Consider the following 13,710-nt stretch of genomic DNA (forward strand, 5'->3'; position numbering starts at 1 on the left):
ACATTGAGAGAGACGAGAAGCTATCATTGGTACTCCTCTTGGTTACAATTGAGATAGACGAGGAACTATCATGGGTTCTTCTCTTGGTTGTAATTGCGAGAGACGAAGAGCTATCATGGGTACTTCTCTTGGTTAAAATTGAGAGAGACGAGGAGCTATCATGGGTACTCCTCTTGGTTGTAATTGAGAGAGACGAGAAGCTATCATGGGTACTTCGCTTGGTTGTAATTGAGAGAGACGAGGAGCTATCATGGGTACTCCTCTTGGTTGTAATTGAGAGAGACGAGGAGCTCTCATGGGTACTTCTCTTGGTTATAATTGAGAGAGACGAGGAGCTATCATGGGTACTTCTCTTGGTTGTAATTGAGAGAGACGAGGAGCTATCATGGGTACTTCTCTTGGTTATAATTGAGAGAGACGAGGAGCTATCATGGGTACTCCTCTTGGTTATAATTGAGAGAGACGAGGAGCTATCATGGGTACTCCTCTTGGTTATAATTGAGATAGACGAGGAACTATCATGGGTTCTTCTCTTGGTTGTAATTGCGAGAGACGAAGAGCTATCGTGGGTACTCCTCTTGGTTATAATTGAGAGAGACGAGGAGCTATCATGGATACTTCTCTTGGTTACAATTGAGAGAGACGAGGAGCTATCATGGGTACTCCTCTTGGTTGTAATTGAGAGAGACGAGAAGCTATCATGGGTATTCCTCTTGGTTGTAATTGAGAGAGACGAATAGCTATCATGGGTACTTCTCTTGGTTACAATTGAGAGAGATGACAAGCTATCATGGGTACTTCTCTTGGTTACAATTGAGAGAGACGAGGAGCTATTATGGGTACTTCTCTTGGTTATAATTGAGATAGACGGGGAACTATCATGGGTTCTTCTCTTGGTTGTAATTGCGAGAGACGAAGAGCTATCATGGGTACTTCTCTTGGTTATAATTGCGAGAGACGAGGAGCTATCATGGGTACTTCTCTTGGTTGTAATTGAGAGAGACGAGAAGCTATCATGGTTACCTCTCTTGGTTGTAATTGAGAGAGACGAGAAGCTATCATGGGTATTACTCTTGGTTATAATTGAGAGAGACGGGAAGCTATCATGTGTACTTCTGTTGGTTGTTATTGAGAGCGACGAGAAGCTATCATAGGTACTTCTCTTGGTTACAATTGGGAGAGACGAAGAGCTATCATGGGTACTTCTCTTGGTTACAATTGAGAGAGACGAGGAGCTATCATGGGTACTTCTCTTGGTTACAATTGAGAGAGAAAAGCAGCTATCATGATTACTTCTCTTGGTTACAATTGGGAGAGACGAGGAGCTATCATGGGTACTTCTCTTGGTTATAACTGAGAGAGACGAGGAGCTATCATGGGTACTTCTGTTGGTTACAATTGAGAGAGACGAGGAGCTATCATGGGTACTTCTCTTGGTTACAATTGGGAGAGACGAGGAGCTATCATGGGTACTTCTCTTGGTTACAATTGGGAGAGACGAGGAGCTATCATGGGTACTTCTCTTGGTTATAACTGAGAGAGACGAGAAGCTATTATGGGTACTTCTCTTGGTTACAATTGGGAGAGACGAGGAGCTATCATGGGTACTTCTCTTGGTTACAATTGGGAGAGACGAGAAGCTATCATGGGTAATTCTATTAGTTATAATTGGGAGAGACGAGGAGCTATCATGGTTACCTCTCTTGGTTGTAATTGAGAGAGACGAGAAGCTATCATGGGTATTACTCTTGGTTATAATACAGACGGGGAACTATCATGGTTACCTCTCAGGGTATCCTTTGGGACAGACGGGGAGCTATCATGGTTACCTCTTAGTGTATCATTTGGGACAGAAGGGGAGCTATCATGGTTACCTTTTAGTGTATCATTTGGGACAGACGGGGAGTTATCATGGTTACCTCTCAGGGTATCATTTGGGACAGACGGGGAGTTATCATGGTTACCTCTCAGGGTTATTATTGAGAGAGACGAGGAGCTATCATGGGTACTTCTCTTGGTTACAATTGATAGAGACGACAAGCTATCATGGGTACTTCTCTTGGCTACAATCCAGCGAGACGATGAGCTATCATGGTAACCTCTCAGGGTATCATTTGAAACAGACGGGGAACTATCATGGTTACCTCTCAGGGTATCATTTGGGACAGACGGGGAGCTATCATGGTTACCTCTTAGTGTATCATTTGGGACAGAAGGGGAGCTATCATGGTAACCTCTCGGTGTATAATTTGGGACAGACGGGTGGCTATCATGGTTACCTCTTAGTGTATCATTTGGGACAGACGGGGGGCTATCATGGTTACCTCTCAGTGTATCAATTGGGACAGGCGGGGAGCTATTATGACCTCTCAGTGTATCAATTGGGACAGACGGGGAGTTATCATGGTTACCTCTTAGGGTATCAATTGGTTGTGCCGGTGAGCTATAAGATTCGAGATTGCAATAGACCCATCATGAATTAAAACAGACTGTCATTTATAATTATCATTTTATCATTTTAAGTAATAATAGTCTACAATTCACATTTCATTCAATTCTATTCATGATACACACATTCAGATAGAAGATTTGATCTACAAAATTTCATCTTCTTTTGATGTAAATAAAGTTGTGCCTAGTTATTAATTGTACAATGTTATCAAAATTGTTAACAATTTCGTTTCTCTTTTTTCTGATGTTTTTATTCTCCATTGTGATCAAACAAGATCTATACCAAAGCTGAGTATTCCAATCACAGCTTGTCATGTGGAATCTGTATCTAAATATCCACTATGAATTGTGGGATACCAAACCAAAAGAAGGACAATATGGATCTACTTTGGATTTTGCTATCCCACAATTCTTAGTATATTAAGATGACTCTGCATGACAAGCAGTGATTGATGGACATGGACATGGCCTTGGTAATACCTTTGTTAGATCACAATGGAGAAAGAAAATATCAAATAAAAAAGAAACAGAATTAATTATTCTTGTGTAAATTAGATAGTCAATCGTAAGATCCAATCATATAAGTTAATCATTTTCTTTACAAAAATTTGAAAGTTTTTACATAAAATTTTACAATACACATGTACAAGTTTTTTAATTATTAAATTTCAACTATAAACACTGAAAACATCTTTAAAAAATATGATATAAGCATTCTTATCAAACTAAGTAACTTCAAAATGTTCACAGCCAATCATATCTTTTATATCAATTCAACTCTATTGCTAAATTTATTGTCATCTACAAAATTGACAGAAATTCAGATATTTTTTAGCACTTTTTATACTTCAGATAAAACGTTTTAACACACATTTGCAAGTCACTATGAAGATAGGGTTGCTTCAAAATGTTCACAGCCAATCATATCTTTTATATCAATTCAACTCTATTGCTAATTTTTATTGTGAGCTACAAAATTGTCAGAATTTCAGATATTTTTTAGCACTTTTTAAAGTTTAGATAAAACGTTGTAACACACCTTTGCAAGTCACTATTAAGATAGAGTTGCTTCAAAATTTTCACAGCTGTTCTTTTGCTATTTTTTAGCATTAAAAAGTAACAAAATTGACATAATTTTCGACACTTCTTTCTTAGCAATTTTAAAGCTTTGATAAAAAAAACTCTAGCACAGAGGCCTTATTCTCTTATTCTCTTATTCTATTCTCTTATTCTCTTATTCTCTTATTCTATTCTCTTATTCTCTTATTCTCTTATTCTCTTATTCTCCAAAACTTAACTTAAATAACAATCCAGAATCTATTTTTAAAATCAATTTTAGACATTGACCAATCAGATAAATAAGGCCCCAGGTTTGATTGTCATCATTATTTTACTTTCAATATGCTTTCTTTACAGAATTCTAATTGATTAAACTGTGTTTGGCTTTTCATTTTGATAAGTGATAAAGATAACTGAAATTGAGATTTGAAAAAGTATTCTACTTAAGTTAAATAAATAATAACTTTTACACACAGGAAATCATACATCAGGTATTGCATAATCTTATTCAAGATAGCTTGCAAGGCAAGGTAATATACGCCCACTGGCAGCTTTGATTTTGAATAAAAATATTTAGCAGTACAGTAACAATCACCAGTATGAAATATTCAACCTTCAATCATACACTTCTTTTGAACTCTTTAGGGTGATACTGAATAATATTGAGTATGAGTTATTGCCCTTGTTCTTGAAAACGTGTTCAATCTTTAGCTTGTGAAAACTCTAGAAGACAAATATTCAATCTTCAGCACGGGACTGAATAATGAAACCAAGTTTTGTCAAAATCCAGCAAGAATCATGCCTTTTAGTGTTTAAAAGCTAAATTTGAAAGTGTTTTCAAGAACAAAGGGCAATGACTCATACTAAATATTTTTCAATTCTTCTGATTATCAATAGGGTTCATCCTTGGGTGATTACGAACATTCACACCAAGTTTCATCAAATCTGTCAAGAATTGTGCCTTCTGGAGTGATTACGAGCTAAAAATTGAACGCGTTTTCAAGAGCAAGGGCAATTACTCATACTAAATATTTTTCGATTTTTCTGATTTTCAATAGGGTTTATCCTTGGGTGATAAAAAACACTCATGCCAAGTTTCGTCAAAATCCGTCAAGAATTGTCCCTTCTAGAGTGTTTACTAGCTAAAAATTGAATGCATTTTCAAGAACAAGGGCAATAAGAGCATGTATTTATCAGTAGATATACCTGGTGTCATAAATAACATAACAGGATCCTTATATAATTCGATTAATCCAAAAAATTTAGTAATTATCCATAAATATGCAATTAACTATTGAAAAACGCTTAATATCAAGATCAATAATTACTTAGTTTATTAATTTTTTCAATTTTCTAGATTTTACAGGGATTCTGTTGTAACTTTATGCTCAGTTGGTGATTGTCAATTCATATTATATAAATATAAAAACATTCTATATAAAACAATATTTCTATATATTATGTAACCAAACTATATCATGAGTTAACAAAATAATATTATGACTGTTTCAAGTGGCTGCAAGTTTGTAAAATTTTAATAGCCAGTTAAACAAGAGGTAAAGTGAGTTCCTTACCAGTATTTTAATCTAATATCATACTTGTATTTCATTTTACAGGGACAGATGCAGCATTTCTGGTAGTAAACCATACCCTGGTTTCAGAAACCTGAATTGTTGTTAAACTAATCAGAAATAATGTTCCTCAGTTTACCGTCGAAATTTGAACATTCAAGTCCATGTGTATCACTTATTATCTATGTTTGAAGAGACTTTATTTTGAATATCTGTAGATGACATCATGTGTAAACAGTAGACTCAATCATCCTCTCCCACTTTGTCTACAGCTGCAAAGGAAGATGTCTTGGTGTCAAAGACTATATCAACAGTTGTGAACATTATTACGAATTAACAATTCACATTTCTGAGATCAACAAGACTTTCATTTTTAGGATACCCCAAATTTCAGAGGGAAGATAGGCATATGATTGAAATAAATAAAATGTTTGAGATCTATTTGAAGGAATTATGAGATATTCATACAGTTTTAGTATTTCTGAAGACTATATAAATTCAAGGTTCAAATCATCCCCCCAGAAAGCCACATTTGTCACTTTAGACTACTACCCCAAGTCTGACTACCAACAAAAAATAGTTTGAAGAGAAAACCACTATCTACAACATAGAGCTGTAGTCAGACATGACTGGCAAATACAGACGACATGTAATAATCAATTAGCACTCAAAGACACATGATTAAAATATAGCCAAATCTACAGCCTAGAGTTCTAGTCAGAATGACTGGTGAGTTAAGCAGTATTAAGAGTCTTGTGATCTAATCAGACATTACAGGTAAATATAGCCAAATCAACAGTCTAGAGTTCTAGTCAGACATGACTGGTAAATACAGCCATATCAACATTCTAGAGCTCTAGTCAGAATGACTGATGAGTTTAGAAGTATTAAGAGTCTACAACTCTATTCAGACATGACTGGTGAGTATAGCCATATCTACAGCTAGAGATATAGTCAGAATGACTGGTGAGAATAGCCAAATCAACAGTCTAGAGATCTAGTCAGACATGACTGGTAAATACAGCCATAGTAACAGTCTAAAGCTCTAGTCAGACATAACAGGTTAATTAATACAGCCATAGTAACAGTCTAAAGCTCTAGTCAGACATGACTGGTGGGTATAGCCATATCAACATTCTAGAGCTCTAGTCAGAATGACTGGTGATAATAGCTAAATCAAGAGTTCTAGTCAGACATGACTGCTGAGTACAGACATATCAACAGGCTAGAGCTCTAGTCAGAATGACTGGTGATAATAGTAAAGTCTAAAGTTCTAGTCAGACATGACTGCTGAGTACAGACATATCAACAGGCCAGAGATCTAGTCAGACATGACTGGTAAATACAGCCATAGTAACAGTCTAAAGTTCTAGTCAGACATGACTGCTGAGTACAGACATATCAACAGACCAGAGATCTAGTCAGACATGAGAGGTAAATACAGTCATGTTAATACTCTGGTAGTTTATCTAATTTATTATGCTTAACAATGTATATTCAATACTGTATCTAAATACTTAATATCAATAAACAAGCACTGGATTAGTTATTGTATTTGTCATCTCTACATCCCCTCAGGAGAATCCACTTGCTTATTCGCTTGGTTTCAACAAGACTGCATTCATTCTTGGAGTCCACACACCACAAATTGTTCATAAAATTGATATTTGGAGCATTCTTTCAAGGGAGTCCAACTAAATAACAAGGTGTTAAGGTTTCTCACCATGCAATCTTTTCGGAGAAAGTTTTGAATTTTAGATAACACTGGATTCATTTTCATACACAACACACATCACAAAATATTTATAAAATTGGTATTTGGATGTGCCAAATTTTTTTTTTGTAAACAATATTTTAGTCATAAAAAGTATGAATGGGATTAGGGAACAGGCATTCACCTATATAACCCTTCTCCATATTAGTTTTCCTTTTCAGGAGTCTACTTGAATAATTTGGCATTTAAGGATGTCAACATTTCATCTCTTCAGAGAGTCCACAAGAGTAATAATGTTGAATTTTGGATAACACTCAATCCCTTTCAGGGAGTCCACATAGTTAATAATGTGCCTTTTTGCATCAAAATCAATATATCACCTGAAGCAAATTCATTCCAAAAACAAGAACAATCTCTCTGGGGTCTATCAAACACCTACAGTATATCTGTAAAAGAAATAAAAGTGTTAAGGGATGAAAGATGAAACCACGAAAAAACTTGAATCTTCTAGCTTCCAATTCACCACCAACAGCTTATTTCTAAATCTTCATTTGTAAAGGGAAGTAACTTATTATATTACTCAGTTTAATTTGAATCACAGAAAGTTAATAATGAGGCAATCCACTGAGTCCAGTCCAATGAGGCATTTAAAGGTGGCAAAGTAATTCATATAAAACACTGAATCTAAATTTTCCACTTACAATTTCAAACTCTAATACAATATTTCTCATATTAATCTAAACTTTTCTTGAATTTTCTGCACCAAGTCACGATGTCCAACAGTTTCACTGTCCAAAGCTTCCAATAACTCAGTGATTTTATCAACTCCACTTGGGAAATCACGCCATCTGACCAAACATCTCAGAATCTGTTTATATGTCATGTTGGGGTAGTCTAGTTGTGCTTGTTCAATCTGTACCTGCTCTATACCCAGTAGAGGCATCAACAATAACCATTTAAACCCAAGATTAGACGCAATGAATGATAAACCTACTTCAGATAATAATACTGAAAATATAAAATCAAATTAAATTTTAAACAATCCTACCGGAAATTTGCTGAAAATCAAAACTAACTGGAAATTGTTTCTGATATTTAACCTAATAATAGAATTGTCTGTACACTCTAGTTATTAATGATTATAACTGGTGACTGATGTAAAATACACAGCCTTTAGTACAGAGACATCAGTTTATTGTCCAATCTAAACAACAAGAGATTTCTGTCCATGTCAGCTCTTCCAACAACCTGCATCACTAACAGGGGGAAACCAGCTATAAAATTTCCAACTGTCGAGAGATCTTTAACATGCACAGCCTTTAGTCCCAGAGACCTAGAGGGTATAGTCTCATCAAAACAACAAGACACTTTGTCCATGTCAGCTCTTCCAACCCGCAACACTAAAATTCTGACTGCTAACATACACAGCCTTTAGTCCAGAAGACCTCAGAGTATAGTCTCATCAAAACAAAACACTTTTGTCCATCAATCTGCATGGAGAAAGAGGAAATCAAGTAGAATATGGTATTATAACTTACTATCTCTGTTGTTATGACCATCTATATCATCTAGAGTATTAACAGACATCAATAACTCTGTAGCTACTTTAACATGTTTCTCTAAATCATCTTGATCATCTACAATATATATATAATAACTATCATAATCAATCAACAGATTCAATAACTTCCTTAATCTTTGTCAAGAACAGTTTCATGAAGAACTTAATCATGAAACAAATTTAGGCAAGTAAAATGGGAAAATCTTTTGGTGAACTAAAAAAGAAAATTTACAGATAGATTGATTCAAATGGGTAACAGTCTTAGGCAAAATATGAAGATTTTTAGACTGATAATTACAATTCAGCCTACAGAAATGATGAAATGCTGGTGACTACATCGATAAGTCATGTGGGTTGGCTGAGGTGGTCAATGTATAAAGTTATCAACCACAGAACTGAGGGAAGCTAACATTAAAGACAGGGAAAGCTTACTAATTAGTTAAACTTGAAGACTATCATTGTGGTGGAACATGTACATCTTAGTTGATTGCATGCTCAATTTCAATTCAGATTTAAGTGCATGGTGACATTACAGTACAGTGTAGGGAAGCTATTGTAGGTGGACTCAATTAACTGAAAACAAAACCTACCTGGATCAAGAGGATACACAAAGCATGCTGGGATATCTTCACCCTCGGCATTTTTACACCATGGTGCCTGGTAGGTGTTTCTAGGTAGGACATTTTGTAAAACTTCACCGGGAAACCGATAGGGATCTCCTATTTTACACAGAATACAATGTGAACACAATAAACTCAATTCAAAACGAATGAACGGCCATTCTTGAAGAAGAGCTAACAAATCTTGGTTGGTTTTAGTAACCAAGGACCATAACTCTTGTAAGTCTGGTCCTCTCACAGCAACACGAATACAAGAATCATTATCCTCGCTCACTATTTTTCTTACGAGGACTCGAGATTGGTTTATTCGTCCTAGCACTCCAAACTTCCAATTAATTCTCTCTGTGAAATGATTATGAAGTCTGACAGAAAATTTTGCAAAACAGTTCGGTGGTCGTCTATTTATAAAATGTAACTCGTAACAAAGTTCAAACATGTTAAGAGGAGTTGATACTGGCCATTCATAGGCCACTTTTTCTGGCTCTTCTGGTGGGAAAAACCATGGGAACTGTAGAATACCAACAGATTGTAGTAAGCTTGGAGCCAGCGTAGATTTCTCAACTTCAAAACACAAATCAAACTTCAACATTAATGAAATGAATGTATCCAATGCATCAGGTGAAAGTTCAAAATGGAGAAGACAATAATGTAAGAGTTCATAAGTCAATAAACCCTGCGATAAGAACTCTTCTTTCATAAAGTCAAATTTAGTTTTGGTCAGATTTGCTTGTTGACCATTATTATCCTCATAGACAACCACTTCATCAAAATTATGTCTGAAAACAGCACGCAGCATTTCTACCAGTGTTTCCGGTCGATGAAAAACTATTGCACGTAATTTAGGATTTTTATCATACCAGACGATCTCACCCATTCTATGTAAATACATCAAGACCACAATCATACTCATTTCTACTGATCCACCGATCGCAATCATCGACTGTGCCATCTCTTCCATGACTTCAGTGAAAATTTCCAAAGCTCGTGGCCATTTTAGGATTCTCTCAGGATGTTGCTGTATGGCTTGCAGGAATCTAAACCATGATTTAGGCAACGCCATTTCTTCCGTTTCTATCAGATGATTGATCAAATCTGTACGGAAATGCTCAAACCCATCCAAATCCTTGGCACAGCTCACAGCCCAGATACTCTTGGGTAAAATGGAACGACTATTCAACATCTTTTCCATGTGGGCTTTTCTCTCGTGGAGTCTCTCAAACCCAATTTCTGTAAACTCTCCCCGATTTATCCTGGCTTCTGGGGTATCCAGGATTCTTTGGATCTTCTTGATTTCTTCTTTTAAATCATTGATGTTTTTATTCTCAATTCTGTGCATTTTTCGTAAAATATCTTTAACTTTTTCTTCAATATCTTGCTCTGAACACAAATCACCGTGAGTTCCCACAATCCTGATTCCAGCCCCTGGGGCTCGGTCCATGATGGCTTCCAACCAGTTTCCAATGAGCTCCAGGTATCGGTCCGATGAGTATTTATGAAGATCAAAGACTAAAACGTGAGTAGCTTCCGGTGTCAGGAACATGTGATGGGCAGCAGAATATATATGATGGCCTCCAAAATCTAAAATCTGAACTCTCAATTCGGATTTCGGTTCCCAAAGATGTCGCTCCAACACCCATGTTCGTTCATGCTCCTGAGTTAAAGCTGAGTGACCTAGTAACAAAGCATTACGTAGACTTGTTTTTCCAGCCTTCACAGCTCCAATTAATATCATCTTTTTCCGATGTTTAGCTTCACTGATTCGTAACTCTTTTAAATATGGGAATAGGGCTGTGACTCCTTGATCACAGATTGCTTGAGGAGGTCGTTTCAAATTGTTATTCCACAAATACAAACATCCACTCTCGGCTAAACGATCAAGTCTATCCATCAAGAGAGGTAACTCTGTTAGCTGGTTGTCATTTAAGCTCAGATCAACTAGGTTGCTGAGTTCATAGATCTCTTCTGGGACTGATTTGAGTTTATTTCGACTGAGATGTAATTGAACGAGAGAATGACATTGACAAATTTCATCTGGTAAAGAATCTAAAGCATTATAGGCCAATCCCAGCTCTTTGAGAGACTTAAGATTAGAAATTCCTGCTGGCAATTCTTCCAGATAGTTTTCCCCGAACTCTAGATGTTCAATATGGCGCAGACTGAACAATTCCTCAGGAAGTCTCAACAAGGCATTCCTCTGTATAATCAGTTTCTTTAACTTTCTTAATTCGCAGACTTCTGGGGGAATTTCCGTGAAAAAGTTCCCGCTCAAATTCAATTCTAGCAATTCTTCTAACGTGAAAAAGGCTTTGGGAATAACTGAACAGTATCGTAAGGCTCCAGTCAGATTCAAGTTCACCAAGCGTTCACAGCAGTGAATTTCATCAGATACATGCTGCAGGAAGTTTCCACGTAAGTTCAAGGTCACTAATCTTCTCAGATTTCCAAACTGGTCTGGAATTGTGTGAATCTTATGCCAACTGAGATCCAAATGACGTAGATCTGTAAGATAGCATATAGCAAGAGGAACGATCTGAAATCCTCCACGAGGGTACCATTTACTGGATAGATTCAAATACCTCAGCTTCTTCAACTTGCAGAATTCATCAGGAACTTCTTCCAGCATATTTCCTGCCAAATTCAGATGTTGCAGGTTCACCAATTTCTTGATGTCAGAACCAACAGTTTCAATGTAATTCTCTGCCAAATCTAACTGCTCCAAGGTAACCAGATTGAAAAGAGCTGATGGAATTTCCGTGAAATGATTAAAGCCTAAATTCAGCTGAGTGATTCGTGTACATTGATCAAATGATTTAGGTAGCTTGTAAAGATAATTTCCAATGGCGTGGAATATCACCATCCCTTTTAAATTACCAAGAGCTGTGCCAGCCACGGGAAATGAGAAGAGTTTTAAGAAGGGAAGGTAAAGCTCATCTAATTCGTAAGTATACAAGGCTTTCGGTATCCATCCTTTATATACACCCTCCGGAATGGATAACACTTGTTTTCCAGACTGATCAGTTCGTAGATACTGCCTCAAAGATTCTGAGGCTTGACTAGGTGCAGCCATCTTGCTATTCCTTTATCTGAAAGAGAAAGAAAAGATTAAAGAGGTTGTGTAGTGAGTCAAGATCCAGGGCAGAAATTCATAAAGATATATTGTTCTCATTTCAGAACTAAAGGTGGAATGATCTACCAGCTTTAAAAATACTTTAATTTTTACGAACATTGTGACGATTTTAGGTCAGTAGATGAAGTTATCTATGTCGTATCTTTATTATGCATTCACTTATTAAATATTGTCTATTATGTTCACCATTTTCATTTTGTCTCTACTTTAAGACTATTATATAAAATCAAAATATTCCAAGAAAATTGTTACATACTCCAGTCCAGGCCACATATTCTCAAAACGATCTTAGCACTAGGATGTCCTAGAATCAATGTTAGAAAATAAGAACCTAGGATGTCCTAGAATCAATGTTAGAAAATAAGAACCTAGGATGTCCTAGAATTAATGGTAGGAGATAAGAACCTAGGATGTCCTAGAATCAATGTTAGAAGATAAGAACCTAGGATGTCCTAGAATCAATGGTAGAAGATAAGAACCTAGGACATCCTAGAATCAATGTTAGAAGATAAGAACCTAGGACATCCTAAAATCAATGTTAGAAGATAAGAACCTAGGACGTCCTAGAATCAATGGTAGAAGATAAGAACCTAGGACGTCCTAGAATCAATGTAAGAAGATAAGAACCTAGGACATCCTAGAATCAATGTTAGAAGATAAGAACTTAGGAAATCCTAGAATCAATGTTAGAAGATAAGAACCTAGGACATCCTAGCGCTAAGATCGTTTCGAGAATACGGGGTCTGATTAACTGTTGATTATATAGGATAGTTATCATACAATGCATATCTATGATACCAATAATAATTACATACAATATCTTCACTTGGATATAAGATAACAAACTTCCATTTCTTATAATGGCAAACCATAGTTAATTTCACCGAGACAGAAATAAAATATAACTGTAACATACCTACTGAAGAGAAGTACATTAAAATCTCAATTTCTTCATTTTCGTTCAAACTTCATCACTCTACAAAACAATAAACTATTTATCCAAAATGTTAAAAAAAAATTTTTCAACACAAATCAATAAACCAATTATTCAAAATATCAATCCCAAATATCAATAAGGTTATATCAATTACATTATTTTTTAATCCAAACATCAACCATTTATCCAAAATATGGGAGAAGGTTTGCTTATATAGTAACAAAAACTATATTTATCTATATCCTAAGCAGTAATAATCAGTTAAAATAGGTTTTTTTTTCCTTTTTAATCAATAATAGATTTACAGTCATGAGTTTTTTCCTAAAAATCATGTATTAATTGGTAGGCTGTATTATTAATCAGTGAAAATAGGCCATCCTTTTTGGTTAAATTTTCTTGGCATATGGCCTGTTGGAAAAATATACAAAATATTTATATCTCTGTATCTATATATTTGAGTAATTGCTTTATTTGAACTAGAACTAGATTGAGGTTAGGCTCTATTTTAGGAAAAAATTATGCCATAGTGAATACTTTTCAATGTCTGGCCATCTTTCAGCACCAACTCTCTTCCTCTTGTAATAACAGTCAGCCTTATTTTCAGAAAAATGAAAATAGATAAGTTTATGGAAAGCACCTTGTCTAATGAAATAAATGACACATGAATTCC

The 13,710-nt window shown here is 35.7% G+C and overlaps 3 protein-coding genes across 3 annotated transcripts; all 3 read right to left on the bottom strand.

Moving 5' to 3' along the window:
- Positions 1 to 100: 100 nt before the first annotated feature.
- On the bottom strand, positions 101 to 1,015 carry LOTGIDRAFT_144028 (hypothetical protein; the record flags this gene model as incomplete). The annotated part of the gene is made up of 1 exon (XM_009054715.1): positions 101 to 1,015. A coding segment is annotated over one exon (915 nt), but the record flags the coding sequence as incomplete, so codon positions are not given.
- A 737-nt stretch (positions 1,016 to 1,752) lies between these two features.
- LOTGIDRAFT_144043 (hypothetical protein) lies at positions 1,753 to 2,331 on the bottom strand (the record flags this gene model as incomplete). The annotated part of the gene is made up of 1 exon (XM_009054716.1): positions 1,753 to 2,331. A coding segment is annotated over one exon (579 nt), but the record flags the coding sequence as incomplete, so codon positions are not given.
- Positions 2,332 to 8,857: 6,526 nt separating this feature from the next.
- LOTGIDRAFT_144062 (hypothetical protein) lies at positions 8,858 to 11,833 on the bottom strand (the record flags this gene model as incomplete). The annotated part of the gene is made up of 1 exon (XM_009054717.1): positions 8,858 to 11,833. One exon carries the CDS (start codon positions 11,831 to 11,833, stop codon positions 8,858 to 8,860), a length of 2,976 nt encoding a protein of 991 aa, XP_009052965.1.
- Between the last annotated feature and the right edge of the window lie 1,877 nt (positions 11,834 to 13,710).

Source organism: Lottia gigantea, assembly GCF_000327385.1.
Source record: "Lottia gigantea unplaced genomic scaffold LOTGIsca_222, whole genome shotgun sequence".
NCBI classification, from domain to species: domain Eukaryota; kingdom Metazoa; phylum Mollusca; class Gastropoda; family Lottiidae; genus Lottia; species Lottia gigantea.